The sequence below is a fragment of the Metarhizium acridum genome, assembly GCF_019434415.1.
Source record: "Metarhizium acridum strain ARSEF 324 chromosome Unknown scaffold_13, whole genome shotgun sequence".
Taxonomy (NCBI): Eukaryota; Fungi; Ascomycota; class Sordariomycetes; order Hypocreales; family Clavicipitaceae; genus Metarhizium; species Metarhizium acridum.
This window is the reverse complement of record NW_027094016.1, coordinates 1,785,489-1,800,795: the sequence shown is the minus strand read 5'-3', so window position 1 is coordinate 1,800,795 and position 15,307 is coordinate 1,785,489. Positions and strand designations below refer to the sequence as shown.

The 15,307-nt window shown below is 51.0% G+C and overlaps 3 protein-coding genes across 3 annotated transcripts; 2 read left to right on the top strand and 1 right to left on the bottom strand.

Moving 5' to 3' along the window:
* Window positions 1–2,629: 2,629 nt before the first annotated feature.
* Window positions 2,630–5,166, top strand: J3458_003154 (uncharacterized protein; the record flags this gene model as incomplete). The annotated part of the gene is made up of 5 exons (XM_007811197.2): window positions 2,630–2,985; window positions 3,057–3,838; window positions 3,899–4,108; window positions 4,168–4,470; window positions 4,532–5,166. The coding sequence occupies exons 2-5, from the start codon at window positions 3,793–3,795 to the stop codon at window positions 5,164–5,166; spliced, it is 1,194 nt and encodes a 397-aa protein (XP_007809388.2). The 5' UTR covers window positions 2,630–2,985; window positions 3,057–3,792.
* Window positions 5,167–5,993: 827 nt separating this feature from the next.
* Window positions 5,994–6,544, bottom strand: J3458_003153 (uncharacterized protein; the record flags this gene model as incomplete). Its single annotated transcript, XM_007811196.2, has 3 exons — window positions 5,994–6,327; window positions 6,396–6,463; window positions 6,536–6,544. The coding sequence occupies 3 exons, from the start codon at window positions 6,542–6,544 to the stop codon at window positions 5,994–5,996; spliced, it is 411 nt and encodes a 136-aa protein (XP_007809387.2).
* Window positions 6,545–8,751: 2,207 nt separating this feature from the next.
* J3458_003152 (uncharacterized protein) lies at window positions 8,752–13,166 on the top strand. Its single transcript, XM_007811195.2, has one exon. It carries the CDS (start codon window positions 9,051–9,053, stop codon window positions 12,576–12,578), a length of 3,528 nt encoding a protein of 1,175 aa, XP_007809386.2. The 5' UTR covers window positions 8,752–9,050; the 3' UTR covers window positions 12,579–13,166.
* Window positions 13,167–15,307: the final 2,141 nt, after the last annotated feature.

The following is a 15,307-nucleotide window of genomic DNA, read 5'->3' as shown; positions in this document are numbered from 1 at the left end:
TTTCTTTCTCTTCTCTCGCGGGGCAGCATGAGACCAGATGACATCTGCGGCTAGATGGGACCTGGTTGATGTGTCGTGCACATGTGGTGTGGCTCCTGGGACGCCCCCGGCAGCTGTGCCAATCGAAGCCCAAGCACCGAGTACGGGGTATGATTCGTTCTACATACCTGCCTGTCAGATCTCGGCCGAGGGACGAGGAGTTGCTGGTGATGATCCGACGTATTATGGCAAGCTGGCCCGCATTTGCTTCTCCGATTATCGAGAGAGCCTCGACGCTCCCATCACAAGGGATGGTGTCTGCTCGCATAGTCCAAGATATGCTGGCACCTCAGCTTCCGGCGTCATTTTAGGCGCGAGATGACAATATGTTGGAATTGCACGTAGCTAATTATACCTCCAGATCGTACATGTAGGTGGACGGCAGAGTGCTTGAGGCAATGGAAACAGAGACCTCGACTCTAGATTTTGAAGACCACAAACACGTTCTGGTACTTCTCGTACAATAGTTTTGTTGCAACCGTTCTCAGACGCCGCCATTTGTCGAAGCAACCTGCGGGTTTGACTGAAGCATCATAACAATTCGCTTGTCTCAGCCTTGCGAAAAGACCCCTAAACGCTTGGGATAGATTCTGCACAGTCACAGAATATATTCCATGCTTTCCCCTGCTGCTCAAACGAAGCGTCTTTGAGTTAGCTACCAACAAGCACACTTTGGATAATGTCTGCTTACAGAATACGTATGTTGACGGATGTAGATCTCGGTCAGGCCACAGTCTCGCAGGAATGCCCCAAAGGTCCACTCTACACGTTTGACACATCGGCGAGGTTGGAATATGGCGGCGATAGGGTCGACGAGCAAAATGAAATTTGGATTGTCCAGTCGGTACTTTGCGCGATCTCACTGTAAGCGACAGACGAGCTATTGCAAACCTACCTGCCACTATGGGCAACAATCGAGCACCGCCCCATTCTTCCTCTATCTGCTCGTCTCCAGACAGACCAGAGCTGCCTCGTGTGGCAACCCTCCACGACATGCAACTGGTGTTGGCCAAGCCTTTCAGTGCTACCCTAAGCAGGGTTAGTCCTCTGGGACCTCAGTGACCCGTTCAACGGCGCTAAGAAGCTACTTGCATGCCGCAAATTAAGACCTGGCCTGAGGACTCAGGTACTGCTAGCCTGGAAACGCGTACCTGGCACAGCTGGGGCAAAGCCGTTTGTGCCTGGCAAAAGACGACATCAGAACTCACGCCGGACATGCTCTAGCTCGACTGCGGGTCTTCTCTCTAACAGATAACAGACATGAGTCTATCAAGGGCAGTAGCAATATGATTGTTTGCGCAATACGGTGGTTCAGGACAAAAAATCATCGACAAATCTGTGATGATGCGACAAAAAAGCCCGGCCCGGTGTGGATCATCAACTACTCCCAAGGCGGCTAAGTAGTGATTAAAAAGATGCGAGAGATGGCGAGGCCGCAGGGTGCTTCCGAGGCGCCGTTCTTAGACTCCCGCCAGGATCCATCCAATTGGCAAGCCTTGGACATGGAGTCCTGTTCGATCTTGAACAAGACGGCAAGCAGCTTTTTACACACTCGATTCGCCCAACGCACGGGCTTCAAGCAGCTGTTGGGGAAGAGGTGGAACGAGCACAACTTCTGCACATCTTCACTCTCCCCTACATGAATATCACTGCCTGTGATCAAAGTGCGTGCAAGTGGTGCCTGTCCACTACGGGACCTATATATTCCCCCAGGCAGTCCCAGTCGATGACTTGACGTACTACTGTTTAATAACATATGTATGAGAGACGTATCGGGCTATATCGAAGGCTACAGCCGCGGTAACGGTGCAGATTGCGCCGATGTGCCGCTGCCAGATGCAACAGTTCGTTTTGTCGAGCTTGTTGCCATCGTTCGTCTCCAGCCCCCAACTGTATTCCAGTCCTTTTCTGGCTAGTGGAGGTTTTGTACTTTGTGTTGGCACCGTCTCCCCACTAACCTGAGAGTCAGGGGGGGTGAGGGACTCACGATGAGATGAGAGATTGGTCACCCGAGAGATGAGGCATGGAGTCAATGTGTCAAAGTTTCTGGGAAGCATTTTCGCAGGCAGCGTGGTACCATCCTTGCCCAGCGTTGCTCGTGCTCGTGCTCGGTGCTCATGCTTATGCTCATGGTCACGGTCATGCAACCAGCACACGCCTGCCTCGCACTATTACATCAATCGCCACGAAGACGACGACGGAGTACGGAGCACGCTTAATATGGATAGAGAGATGCTTCTACGGAGTAACAGGGGTCCACAACTGCTCATCGGAAGTACCTCAACGGTCTCCACCAAGATACGCCAGGTATTCCTAGGATAGAAGTGAGATATACGGAAGTTCCATGTCTAATGGCAGCTCTGATTGTCAAAATGTGGACGCAGAATGGACCTGCATACCGAACGCAAGATTTAGAAAGACTAGACACACTAGTCACACTGATTCGGGCTGATTCTTACCGCCGGTCACTTGGCAGGGAACCTCACAAGACGTATTTCATTCCCGGGTGGCCATTTGTTGCTTCATATTAAAAATATCTCTCGCCCCCGCCCAGCAGAGTTCCATCAGAGAGTCAATACTTGCCGCCACTCGCAAGCCTAGTAGACCTGGCCAAAGTGAGCTGAGGCACCGACGAGTGAGCAACCAAGCAAGCAACTTATTCACCTGTGACCAACCAACCTGCGACCCTGTCCTTTATTTTCCCTTCTACTCGCGAATATATTGGCCAGCCCATGTACTGGCTCTTGTTTACCTAGGATTGCCGCTGATCCGAATTGAACCTCAAGTCTTTACATTCCCACGAACCCTCCTTGACAGGGCACGTCTTCCTAGCACTGATGGAATAGAGAGTGTTCTAGTAGAGAAACCTGACTGGGAGTGACTGGCTACAGTCCAAGGATTTCGTTTCCACCCCGGTAATCCACGCCACGCCTTCGAAATCCACAGGTGAGGAAAAGAAACACAGTCGGCGGACGCTTAATAAGAGACATCCCGCCAATCTTACTCCTCTGAGCCAGACACCATCAAGTCCGCCTTCCCTTCTGTCACCCGTCAGAAATTTTGGAGCTTGATGCTCCAATAGCTGCATACAACCCTCTCGGCTCGTCCAGAAGTGGTATAAAAGCGACTCGGCAACGCGGAATTAAAAAGAAGAAGAAGAAAAAACTGTTTTCTTTCAGTCCCTTGTTGTTGTGGGCTGTTCCAAATCGGTGGCAGGTGTACGCAATACACTTCCTCCCTTGTACCACAAGCCCTTGGCACCGTTTCTAGACAGCCACACAGCAGACCTCCAAACCAGGAACGACTCATTCGGGACGTCCCGGACCTAATTTAATAGGTGCTGTGACTGGTTTTCAACGACTCTTTTACCATCTTCGAATTGTCTGTCTACGGTCGACTGCCTTTACTGCCTTCATAGTTCACCTTTCAGCATAGCGCCAGTCGCCGGCTACATACGGTTCGGTTTCGAGTATCAAAGGAAGTCATCAATTGTCAACTTGGTTTTTTTCTCCCCAAGATTTGACTGCCTCTCACAGGATTACAGTTTCAGGCCTGATACAGACCAGAAACCTAAGCACAAACTCCAGTGTTGCAGATCGATTCGACACCGCCTCAAGCACGCTGATTGTGTGGATTCTTCTATCCATCGCGAAATCTTGATGATTGTTATTGAATTGTGGTGGTCGACTACTGTGTATTGATTTTATAGGGAATCTGGGCCGTCGGAGCTGTGACGGAGGAACCAAACTCTGGATGCTGAATAATGACCTACCACCTGACGCAATCTTCACAAGATCAGGTGGGTGTTTGCTCCTTTCCGATGAATTCTGACCTAGATGACAGCTTACTTATATTGCAGAGTTTGTCACCTCGAAAGGAAAACAGAAATCAAACATGGGATCCCCAGAGAGACCCAAAAGTCCCAATGCGGTGCTGAAGAGATCCTTTAGCACTCCAGATACGGCACGATTACAGAAACAAGCAGCAGAGGACTCCCAAGTTCAGCAATCATCTACTGGTGAGAAGAAACGCAATAAGCTTGGTTATCATAGGACATCTATTGCCTGCAGTATGTCAGATTCCTTGATGGGCTCTGTACTTCCTCTTGTGCTAATATGGAGTTTGAAGGTCATTGTCGACGAAGAAAAATTCGATGTATTGCGTCGCCAGATGTCCCTAATCGCTGCGTCAACTGCATTCGGTTGAAAAAGGAATGCAGCTTTTACCCTGTTGATCAGCAGCCGGGAACAGACACACGACCCAAGGCGCCGTCGCGGCAAGCAGGTGGCCCAAATGCGTCATCTGCATCATCATCTCCTGCTGTTGGCACCGGAAGCCCGGCAGGGACGCCATCATGTATGATAGGAAGTGGCGTCACCTTGTCAGGTTCCCAAGGGGCGAACGCCGACTACTTCTCGTCGGATGCTAGTGGTAAGTGCCCAATCGTTCGTAGAGGTCTGTGGGATTTCTCACTAATGTGCTTCTTATGCAGTCTCGCCCAATGGCATGCCTGCAGGCAATCAGTACACTTTCGCAAATCAGCCGACTTCAGGTTGGGTATCAACGGATGTTAACTCGGCCAGCGTTTCGAAACCCGAAGACATGGCAATGCCATGGCATGCGTATCCAACAGAGTCGCCCGTCAGTGGCCAGTTTTCTCCCTACACACAGACGTCCTCTGCCTCGATCACTTGGACATCTGGAACCTCGGAGGCTGGCTCGCACGACGACATGGCTTGGGGAGAGTTTCCAACGCCAATGAGATCGCTATCATACAGTGGTGAAAGCGGCGGGAGCCATTCGCAAGCTCCCTTCATCCAAATGACCCCAGCACAAGCATACGAACGTCGGCAATCGAATTTTTCCGATGTGTATCCGCCCTTTCCAACAACCATGGCCGGAGGTAACCCAATGACTGCAGTGAGCACCCCAACTCAGATGCCACCCGGGGCACCATTTGTACCAGGTGTAAATCCATGGCAGTCACAGCAACTTCTCGCGGCTCAAGGCTCAACTCCAGATTGGCAATATGCCACAACGGATGGAAATCAAGCGATGTTGATGGAGGATCAACGAATGGCACCAGGGGTCACACAAGCTCCATCCGGTGTATATTACTCCACCTAGGTTTGATTTGATGGAGTCGACAATCGACTTTGGAGCTACTAAAATGACCTGAAATTAGTGGCATACCTGATTCAATACGGATTCCATGCTCTGCCAGTCATTACTGCACATCCTGCACACGTTATTCACAACAGCTGTTTGGGCACATGTGAGTCGACGGACAACAGCCGGTTGCGAAAAGATTTTACCCATCAGCCCACGATGAAAGAGTTTCAGAGATGAGCAGAACGGTTGAAGACTAGTGGATACCCGGCCTGAAACATTGAACAGTCTCCTCAAGAATCGTGTGGTGCTTACCAACTGGTCGATCAAATCTTGCAGCGCTGTCGCGAATTTATTGCACCGTGAATGGCACTATGTATGTTCTGGAGAGGGGGTTTACATGTTTTACGCTCAAGGGAATTTGGGGCGAAAAAAGTATCTGATAAACAAGGAGAACGACCCAAAGGACAATTTGGCAGGTGAGTCCGATAGAATGCCCATTGGCCTGGGTGAGGAGGGATCTAGGTCGGTTGATATTGGCCATCTACTGCTTTGTTATTCACATTTTAACGGCCTCCGAAGTACATATTACATCTCATGGGGACAAGGAATCAGTCTTTAGAAGTGCTTCGAGTAGAATCATTTGAACGGCGTTGGGTCACTATTGAAAGGATAAATGCATATACAATAGTCGCTTGGGGAAAATATACATTGTACCAACGGTTTGCTTCTTTCTTCAGACGACCCTTCCCTCTTCCCTCTGGCGCTTCGCACAAATTCAAGCACATTATTGTCGAAATGGACAAACTGAACTTTAGGGCCAACGAAGCCAAGCGCAATTATCGTCATGAAACCAAACGCCAGGTCAATACGAAAAGGGTGATGTATGCCCCTAAACTCAATGCCGTCATGAGCAAAACCGTATCACCACTCGTCTTAAACTTTCTTCGAATGGTACCATCAGAAGACTCAGCAGTGAAAAATTGCCTGTTCCCTTGATAGCGTCGATACGCGGCTACAAGCAACACAGCCACGCCATATGCGGCAAACAGAGCACCAATGGCGTAAAACTCCTCGGTGAAAATCTTGATAATGACCAGCGCAAAAGAAAATTGGCCGAGGGCAGTGCGCATATAAGCACCTTCAAAGGTGCGCTGTGCAGCGCGAACTTCCACAAGTCTGTGTACAGTCTGTGGTTGGCGATTCTTTGTCATGGCGGCAGGCCTCGGGGCGGGATCGTGACTCACTCCTGAGAAGTTAGGACCACGGACCGCGCTCTATGAAGGCGAAGGTGAAGGTGTTCTTCGGGATGTGGCTGCATGGGGTTGCGGGCAATCAGCCTTAAGATCTGTGACAACATAGGTCCTGCTGAGCAGGCCAGACTTACATGGAACATGGTTGTGTTGTGCCTGAGCTGAGGCTATGCTCGTTCCTGCATGCTTCGTTTTGCGACGAGTTGGCTGGGGGCGGGGACATACGCCATATGTTGCGGGTGAGGTGCCACAGCAGGCGCCAGCGCTTGGCGATGTATCGCGGTCCAGATATTATAGGTGTCGATGGCAAATGTCGCCAGCCTTGTTCCTGATGGTGCGAGGTTGGCACGGAAGTTATGACGTGAGGAGAAGGGGTGACCAATCTAGGTTTAGCGCGCCGCTTTCCAGCCGAGGCGGCGATGGCGCAAACTTGGTCGTTGACAATCATCACGTGGCCAGTTGGTCTCACAGTGTCTAGTATTTCGGGATCTCAGAGACGGGAATTCAGTAACTGAGATGGGAATCTAGCCGTGTACGCTTTTGGTATTCGAGTCCAAGTTTACAAAAATCGCTACTAGCTCAAAGCACAATGCCAATGTGTGCCTTGCTGACTGACCAAAAGATGCATCAAACAAACAAGTTGCCTGCCCTTGTCAGTATAGACTTTTCTTGACAGGTAGATAAAAAGCCAGCATTCAACTACGTACTTCCTCTCAAGTGGGAGAGTGCAAGTCATTCGGGCGTGGGCAGTGCAGCACACGGGGACGGGTGGTGGGCGTTTTCACTCGCTTCGATTCAGCCGCAACACTGTGGGATGTGTAGTTACCATCCTCCATGGTTGACTATCTTGTCGTTATTTGTGCCAGTGGCGCTGAGCGGAGAATGAGAATTCATTCCGTGGTAGCCAGACCCTCCACGCTGCGGATTGAAACTAGAGAAACTTCTGTCGACTTCACACACCATGTACCAGGGCCGTCGAGGGCCACCCTCGGGCGTGATGATTGTCAAGGGCGGATCAGATTTGACCGAACCGGGCTTCCTGGATATGGACATGGTGTTGTGCGTCGTCGTAAGTGGTTATATGTGCTACAGTGAGAACCAAGCCAACTACGATCGGATATTCAGGCACGCACGAGGCCATGGACTATCAAGGGGTATTTCCGTGATATAATATGACGGGGGCTTTAAATCGGAATGCCGGCATACTTTGGTCACTCGCCACTACGACTTAGCATTGAAACTATCGGGCGGTATGACAGGGAAGCAGGGAAGCCGAGCTCAAGCCTCAACCAGCCCAAAAGGTGGCTGACGCTGTTGGGTCGACTAGACATATATTCTCACGGGGACTGTTACAAAGCAGCCTCTCTCCACCCGTTGCAGCTCCTGTCGGGCGAGGCGGATTGTTGCCAGATTCAGCCCCGTGGCAGTGGAAGTGGATCACGACCTAAAGCCTTGCCAGCTTTTAAGGTTTTAAGGAACAAATAGATGAGACAAGTTGACGGCTGTTTGAGAGCCTGGTGGGGAGTCGGCCCCAAGGCTGAATTGGCATAATGCTGGATAGTACTCTGTAGTGAGTTTCCGAAACGGACGTTTTTTGTTCCATTTCGGGTTCTGTCTTGACTCTTCCTCTCGAACCATGGCAGACGCCAGTTAATTAACTGTTGCCCACCATGACCATGTGGTTAAAGGCACATCCCCACCAGGGCGTGGCCGCGATGGGGGAGATGAGGGAGAGGTCTGAAGAGGGAGCCCATTGCCTGGCTGCCCCAGTGAGCGGATGGACATCGAATGCAGGGTGAAAGCTCGAATGCTCCGAGTTGATTTCTCCGTCGGGCTTCACACACCTACCTGGGTAAGCATGTAAGCAGGGCCGACCGAACTCCCTTCTACAGCTTCTCAACTCTAGTCAATGCTCCGGTGTCTTTGGGAGCCAGAGCTGCCATCTCGCGCATCTCAGCGCTCTGCAAGAGCACGCACGCACCTGCCAGTCCAGAGCCGTGCCGTGGCGTGAGTGTCAACTGGTCTGTCTGCAAGCGCAAGATTCAGTGCAGCGCGCACCTGGACCGTACATGTGTGTAACTTGACTACTTGAGTATTGGTAAGAAAACAAATAAAGCCATCAACCTCGCCGGCGGACTAGCAGGGACAGGGCATCCGACAATGTCTGGTTCCTTGTACGAACGACGAAAAATAAGCGCCTGCTGGGCCGCTCCGCACGGTACCTATGCACCCGGTGCCATGAATTGATCTGATCCTATGCGCGACGGCCTGCCACTTCCTACTTCAGCCCTCGCACCTTGACCTTTTTCTGCCTGCCTGTGACCAGGTTCTTCCTCAACAACACCGCCGTCTGCTTTCAAGCCCATATCACGTCCGTGTCGCTCCCTCAATTGCTGTGCGTGCGTTTTACCTGAGCAGTCCTGGGCCGGTGCTAGAAGCACCCCTTCCCGACCCTCTTGAAGCGATTGCCGTTGGCGCAGCCCAGGAACATGACCCCCTGCCGGTGACTTCATCCACACAGAGCTCCATCGGTCCGCAGTCAGACTGACAATCGGAGCTGCTTTTTTATTCCTCTGCCTTGCATTTGATTTGCTATATATCTTGTCTCGTTTCTCGCTGGGGATACCTCTGTCCTTCCGCTCCGCCATCATGGCCTCGAGCTTTGCTGAGGCACCTGCGTCTTTGCAAAGTCAAGCCTCTGAACCCCGCAATACTCAACCTTCAGCCGGGAACAAGAACCAATACACCCCGTCTTGCGGAACCGATCCCTTCAACTTGTCGCACCGGCGAGACGAAGCCGTGTCTCCCGCCGTCGAGCATACTGAGACACCTGCTGGTTCGATTGCGACTGTGAGCCACTATCAGTCCAGCGACTTTAGCGACCTCGACGACGACCCATTCTTTGGTGCCGACTTCAACACCATTGACCCGGCGACGCCTTCCTTTTTGGATGAGGCCACATGGGATCAGACTACTTTCTCTGGGGACCATCCTGCCATATCTGAGTCCCGTCATGGGTCAGTAGACGGCTCTTCGTATCCTCTGACGCCCACACATACCGACTCTGTTCACACGACGCCACCTACAAGTGATCGGACGGACCTTGGTACAGTCGCAGTTTCTGAGACAATGCCCAACTCAATCTCACCACAACAGCTCCGGCGACCCTTCAAGCCAAATCCCATCCTTGTCTGCTCATCAACACTTACCCCAAGTCACAGCGGTAGTAATCGGACAAGCGAGGACGGTCTTGCCCCGGCTCCTGCCGCCAAGTATCCCCAGAGTCCAAGGGTGACCATCTCAGTCTGGGACAAGGATGATGACGCTCCCATCCATACTGTTGAGCGTACGTTGGAAGATAGTTCCGGAACGGTTCGCGGGGGCATCTACTCCGCAGGTGACCTCATATCTACCGCTCATGACCAAGAATTCATGACTGGTCACAGGGATTCCTTGGATCGCTGGGAGCAGGAGTCCGCATCCAGACGAGCGGGGCTTGATCCCAGCAGTCGTCCTTCTGACGAAATACCCAGTATTAATGAAATTGTCTCTCAAAGAAGAACCGACGAACGCAATCGAGAAGTCGGGCGGTGGTTATCAGATAATCCTGATCATATGCCCGTTCCACTGGAGAAATCTGCGGACGAAATACGAGCCATTGACCGCATAACACACCAAGATGATGAGATTCCTTTCGGACACCGCACTCAAAACCAGTTCAAGGAAGGGACGACTATTCTTGGTGGCAGTGGAGGCGAGATGTCCGATGTGGATCGAAAGATTCTTCTGGCCGGTCGGAATTTTGGAGACGCACCTGTACTCCATGAAATTCAAATGGGCGAGCCTGGAAGATTCCAACCGGAATCATCACAGGCCGCCATTGCCAAGTTTGAGAGCATGTGCCGGGACAATGATTCCATCATCTCGAGGTCTGCAACCTGGGGCACTCGTCGACGGAGCTTTCCAAGCGTTGTTGACGTTGAAGGTGTAACGAGCGGGAATTTTCTGAAGAAGTTGTCTATTAACCGCGGCAACGGAGAGAAGATCAGCAGACCAGGTAGCTTCCTCAGGGACCTTCGCGGCCTTGTAAGACGCACCAGCGCCAACCAGCTTCGCAAGCGATCCCGGAGTCGCTCTCGTGGTCGCTCCGACAGCCAGGCGGAGACACCATTCCACGACGGAGCCGGACAGCATATCGAACGCGAGACAACACCGCACTTGTCGCCCCCGTTAGGATCAGCTGGCAGCGGTAAGAAACAAACCCCTAGCATTAATACTACTCTGGCATCCATGGGCCAAAATTTTGCATCCATATGGACGGGTCATGCTAGAAGTGGCTCTGTCAGTGGACCGTCCCCGATGGGCTCACCCAGAGCATCTCTCAATAGTCTTAGCGTTAAGAATTCACTGAGAAGACCTCGGAGTAAATCTGAGATTCCCAAGTCCACAGGTGGTGCACCCAACATGGAAAGCACATCAAGTCTCGTCGACATGTGGCGCAAGTCTGGTGGCCCCCCAGTAGCTCCTGTCCGCAGAGTGAACCAAGTCCACGCTGCCGATGACGACGACGACGACGACGACGATGAGGAGCTCTATGAAGATAATGATATGAAGGCGAACCCGAATCTCATTGACGAAATCATGCCAAACTTGGCTGGATTTCAACAACATGTGATAACGTTGAACCCGGCATTGGGTAACACACATGGCTATCTAGTGGAACGTATTGCTCACCAGCAGGTTGCCAGATACAAGTCGTTGCTCAACGCCAAAGTTAAGCACTTGGGCCTGGGCGCTAATTGTCCTTGCGGCTCCTTGTGCATGGCACTGGGCGGATCCGCAAATCTTCTCGACCAGAAGGGCGATACCAAGGCGCCGGATCCTTTATCGGCTGGTATAGAGGAGGATGAGGGTATGCCAACAGAGGGCACTATCAATCAAGAAAGCTTCCCGCAAGACATTCCCATGCCGCCCACTCAGTATCTACCTGCCGAGTTCGAGTGTCAGCTTTGCTATCAGAGCAAGAAGTTCCAGAAACCATCCGACTGGACAAAGCATGTGCACGAGGATGTACAACCATTTACGTGTACTTGGGACAAATGCCGAGATCCAAAATCTTTCAAACGGAAAGCCGATTGGGTTCGACATGAGAATGAAGGCCACAGACACTTGGAATGGTGGACCTGCGATGTAGACGATTGTCGACACACCTGCTACCGCAGAGACAACTTTCTTCAACATTTAGTGCGCGAACACAAGTTCTTGGAGCCTAAGGTGAAGACGAAAGCTGCCATGAAGCGTGCCGGAGGAATGGATCCAACATGGCACAAGGTCGAACAGTGTCATATTGAGACTACAGGTCGACCACAGGATGAGCCATGCCGATTCTGTGGAAAAAATTTTCCAACTTGGAAGAAGCTGACAGTTCACTTGGCCAAGCACATGGAGCAGATTTCCCTCCCGGTCCTGCGGTTGGTAGCCACCAAGGCAAAGGAATTGGCTGCAGACACCATTATCAGTCCAATTCAGGACCCTCCGCCAAGACAAACAATTCCTTTGCCCATCACGCAAGCTGCAACTCCAATCCAGTTCCCTGGTGGACAACAGATGCCGCAACAATCAGCGCAGAAGCAGTCACGGCATAGCTACAGCCACCAGAATTTGGGATTTCAGTCATCAAGCTCCTACATGTACCCTGTTATGCCCGCTGGACAATTCCACCAACAACAGCTCTACGCACCACAGTTTGAAAATATTGGACCGAGCCTTCAGTCTAATATGGGTGTTGGGCAAACGAATCAGGGTTATTATACGGGCCAGCGATTGCAAAACATGCAGGGAAACCGAAGCGGAAGTTACTTGCCATCCAACAACAACTTCATGACCATGTCGGATAACGATGTAGAGTCGTTCCCACAGCTGAGCATGAATGCACTTGGACTGCAAACCGTCGGAGATGTGCAGCTAGGAGGCCAGTTTGGTGGGCAGATGAACTTCGACCCCATGGTGGACCCAGCCAGCGTGAACGGGAGTCCCTTTAGTGGTCATGAGTCGTTGTCGACATATTCTCACTCGCCACACATGAACGCGTCAGCCTATAACCAAGACCAGCGTCATAATCAGCAGCAGCAGCAACAACCACAACAGCATTGGGACGAGCGGCCGCTTTTTCTCTAAATTTTCTATCAGAATTATCCCGTCAAGCAATGAGCCGTTGTCGTTTGGACTGATAATTGAAGGACGCACTTTTCTCCTCGTTGAGTGACCAACACTGGTTTATTTTATAGTTGAGCGTGTGGTTTTTTTTTCCCTCTTCTTCCTCTTCTTCTTTTTTTACCCCTTTCCTATTTGCAGCGAGCAGTGACGCAGTTGCTTTCGGTTTTCCCGGATGAGGGCAGAAAGGCGTGGCTGGCAGGGTGTTAACTTTCAGAGGCGAGTGACGAAATGTTTCATGGGCTGTACGACGAATGGGTCTTGCGCCATCTGAGCGGCTATCTGAGCGGCTGGTTATGAATTATGCAGAAGCCGGATATCGCAAAAGAGACATTTATATTTTTGTTTATTTCGAAAACCATGGATTGGTGGAAGACCGGTTCCTGCAGAGACGGGTTCACCTCTGCGAATTCATGACGGTTGAATGTGTTCATTGATTGATATACCTTGTCTGGTTGCATATAGATGCATATTTGGTTTGGCTTCTGTAACGAACGGATTATGACAGTCGTGGTCAAAAATGAGTGACTTTATTGAAAAATGCGCTATTATAAAAAAAAAAGAAAAAAAAGAAGAAGAAGAGAAACAAATCGGGCTTCCAACAAAGCGAGGTGTTTGCTGATATGTCTCGTGGTCCCACATGCAAATGAGGTTCATAAATTTGACATTTCGGTTGGGTGCCTACCTACCTAGGTACTTACCTAGTAGTAAGTAGGTAGGTAGGTAGGTAGTGGACGTACGTCGTCGAAAACTTGCACTGGCTTGAGGCTGTAACGCAACAAAACTGGTTTGCTTACGAGCAGTTTATACTCGACTCTGCGTGGAACCTCTGAACGCGCAACAGTTATTTTTTGATTGCATGCCTAGATAAATATACTACACATATGCTTTTTAAGAATGAAAGCCTCCGATTCCCTTTCATTAAGAAGCCGTCAAGTTCCATAGTTTTCTACACCCGTAGATTTACTTCTTATATATCTTGGGTAGGTAAAGGTAACTACATGGTATTTATTTTAATAATTAATCTACTGTACTTGAGTAGTCTGGTAAGTTGCAAGGCGCGGTCGCCACCCGGGCGGGCAGGCCTCATGTCCACTATGAATGTAAGGTGCACCAGACTTCTCCGTACTGGCGGGGGATCAATTCATATGATGCTGGTGCACAGGCACGAAGCCCTTGGACCCGTGGGCCGTGGCTGCCTTGGCAGGGGGAAAGCTTGAAATCTGGAGAAGTGCCAAGTGGAGCTTGGCGGATGGACCTGCAGTACTCCGTACTTGCAGTATAACGATGCCAGACGGAGTACTACTCGGTAAGTAAGGGGCTTGGTCCTCCATGCAGTACCTAATACGCCCATCACGGTGGCTGGTTTTCGAACAAGTCATTTTCTACTCCGTACAGTGTTTGACCTGACCGTCTCTGTCTGGAGCTGAGCGGCTCGGTGGGCCAACGACGGCGGTTGTGCGACCACTACTCCGTACAGGGTTTGTTTCTTGTTTCAACCAAGAGAGATTGGGTATTGCCAGAGAAATAATACCTTCCAAGATTGAGCCCGTGCATGCGGCATCGACTCATCAGAGTGCAGTTCGTAGCCCTGAGCCTGAGTAAATTATGCCGTGGCATCGGCATGGTGCACACATTTCATAAACCAGGGATGCTATCTGAAATTAGGACAGGTCCGTCTGGAGTTCTGTGTTGGCTCCTGAAATGGACGAATGCCTACGAACGATAGCTGGGCCCCAGGATTGCGCGGACCGAACAAGAACGGAAACGAAAGACAGACACCAGAAAAAAAAAAAGTTTTCATACTGAAGAGACAACAACTCGTATAAAGTACTTACTGGCATGGCGGTGCATACTACAACCAGGTTTGTTACGGAGTAACTTATACGTAGTGGAGCCTTTGCCTTGGAGAGACATTGGGGGCACGCGACTCGGGCGAGGACGGCGTGGCTGGCTCGTTGTGTGTTGTTTGGAATGGAAGGCAGCAGGAGGCAACGCAGGAAGCGAAAGTAGCTCTGCATTAAAATACGGAGTAGATAGATCTTTGCAGCAACAATCGTCGGTGCATGGAGTACAGAGTACGTCGTGGGTTCCCGGATTCCTTGTTAGGAAGCCAAAGTCGAGCGAGGCATTCGTATTCAATGGTACGGAGTTATGCCCTTGAGAAATCCTTGCGTGCCTGTGTTCGCGGTCATGTGAAAGCTGGGTCGACGATGCATAAACGCCCTGACCGGCCTCTGATAGGAGGCAGTGCAGCGAACGAAGGCACACGTCGTCCCATCAAGGCTCTAAATATACTGCGCATGATAGCTTCCTCACCTTGCTAGATCCACCAGATGAGCGTGCCGAGTACATTGCGGGAAAATCGATTCAGGTACATGATTGTATAACCCAGGGAGAGAATCGGTTGATGCTGAGAATAGTAGATGGGTGGCTAGGGTTGTTGACTGGGCAAGTAAGAACCAGCTTTGTTTGCTAAATCAGTCTGAACATGACCCTCACCAAAGCTTGAATTGCCATTTGGGACAAGACATTCTTGTTGTATTCGAGGCTGCTTTATGGACCCGGCCCTGAGAATAGACCCCAAAGAGGCCTCGACAGCATTTGCGATGGGCTTGAGAGTACGGAGTAGAAGCTTGACAGTCAGTCAGTGCGCTCTCCTGACCAGCGTCGGCCCCCCCTGGCGGACTGGT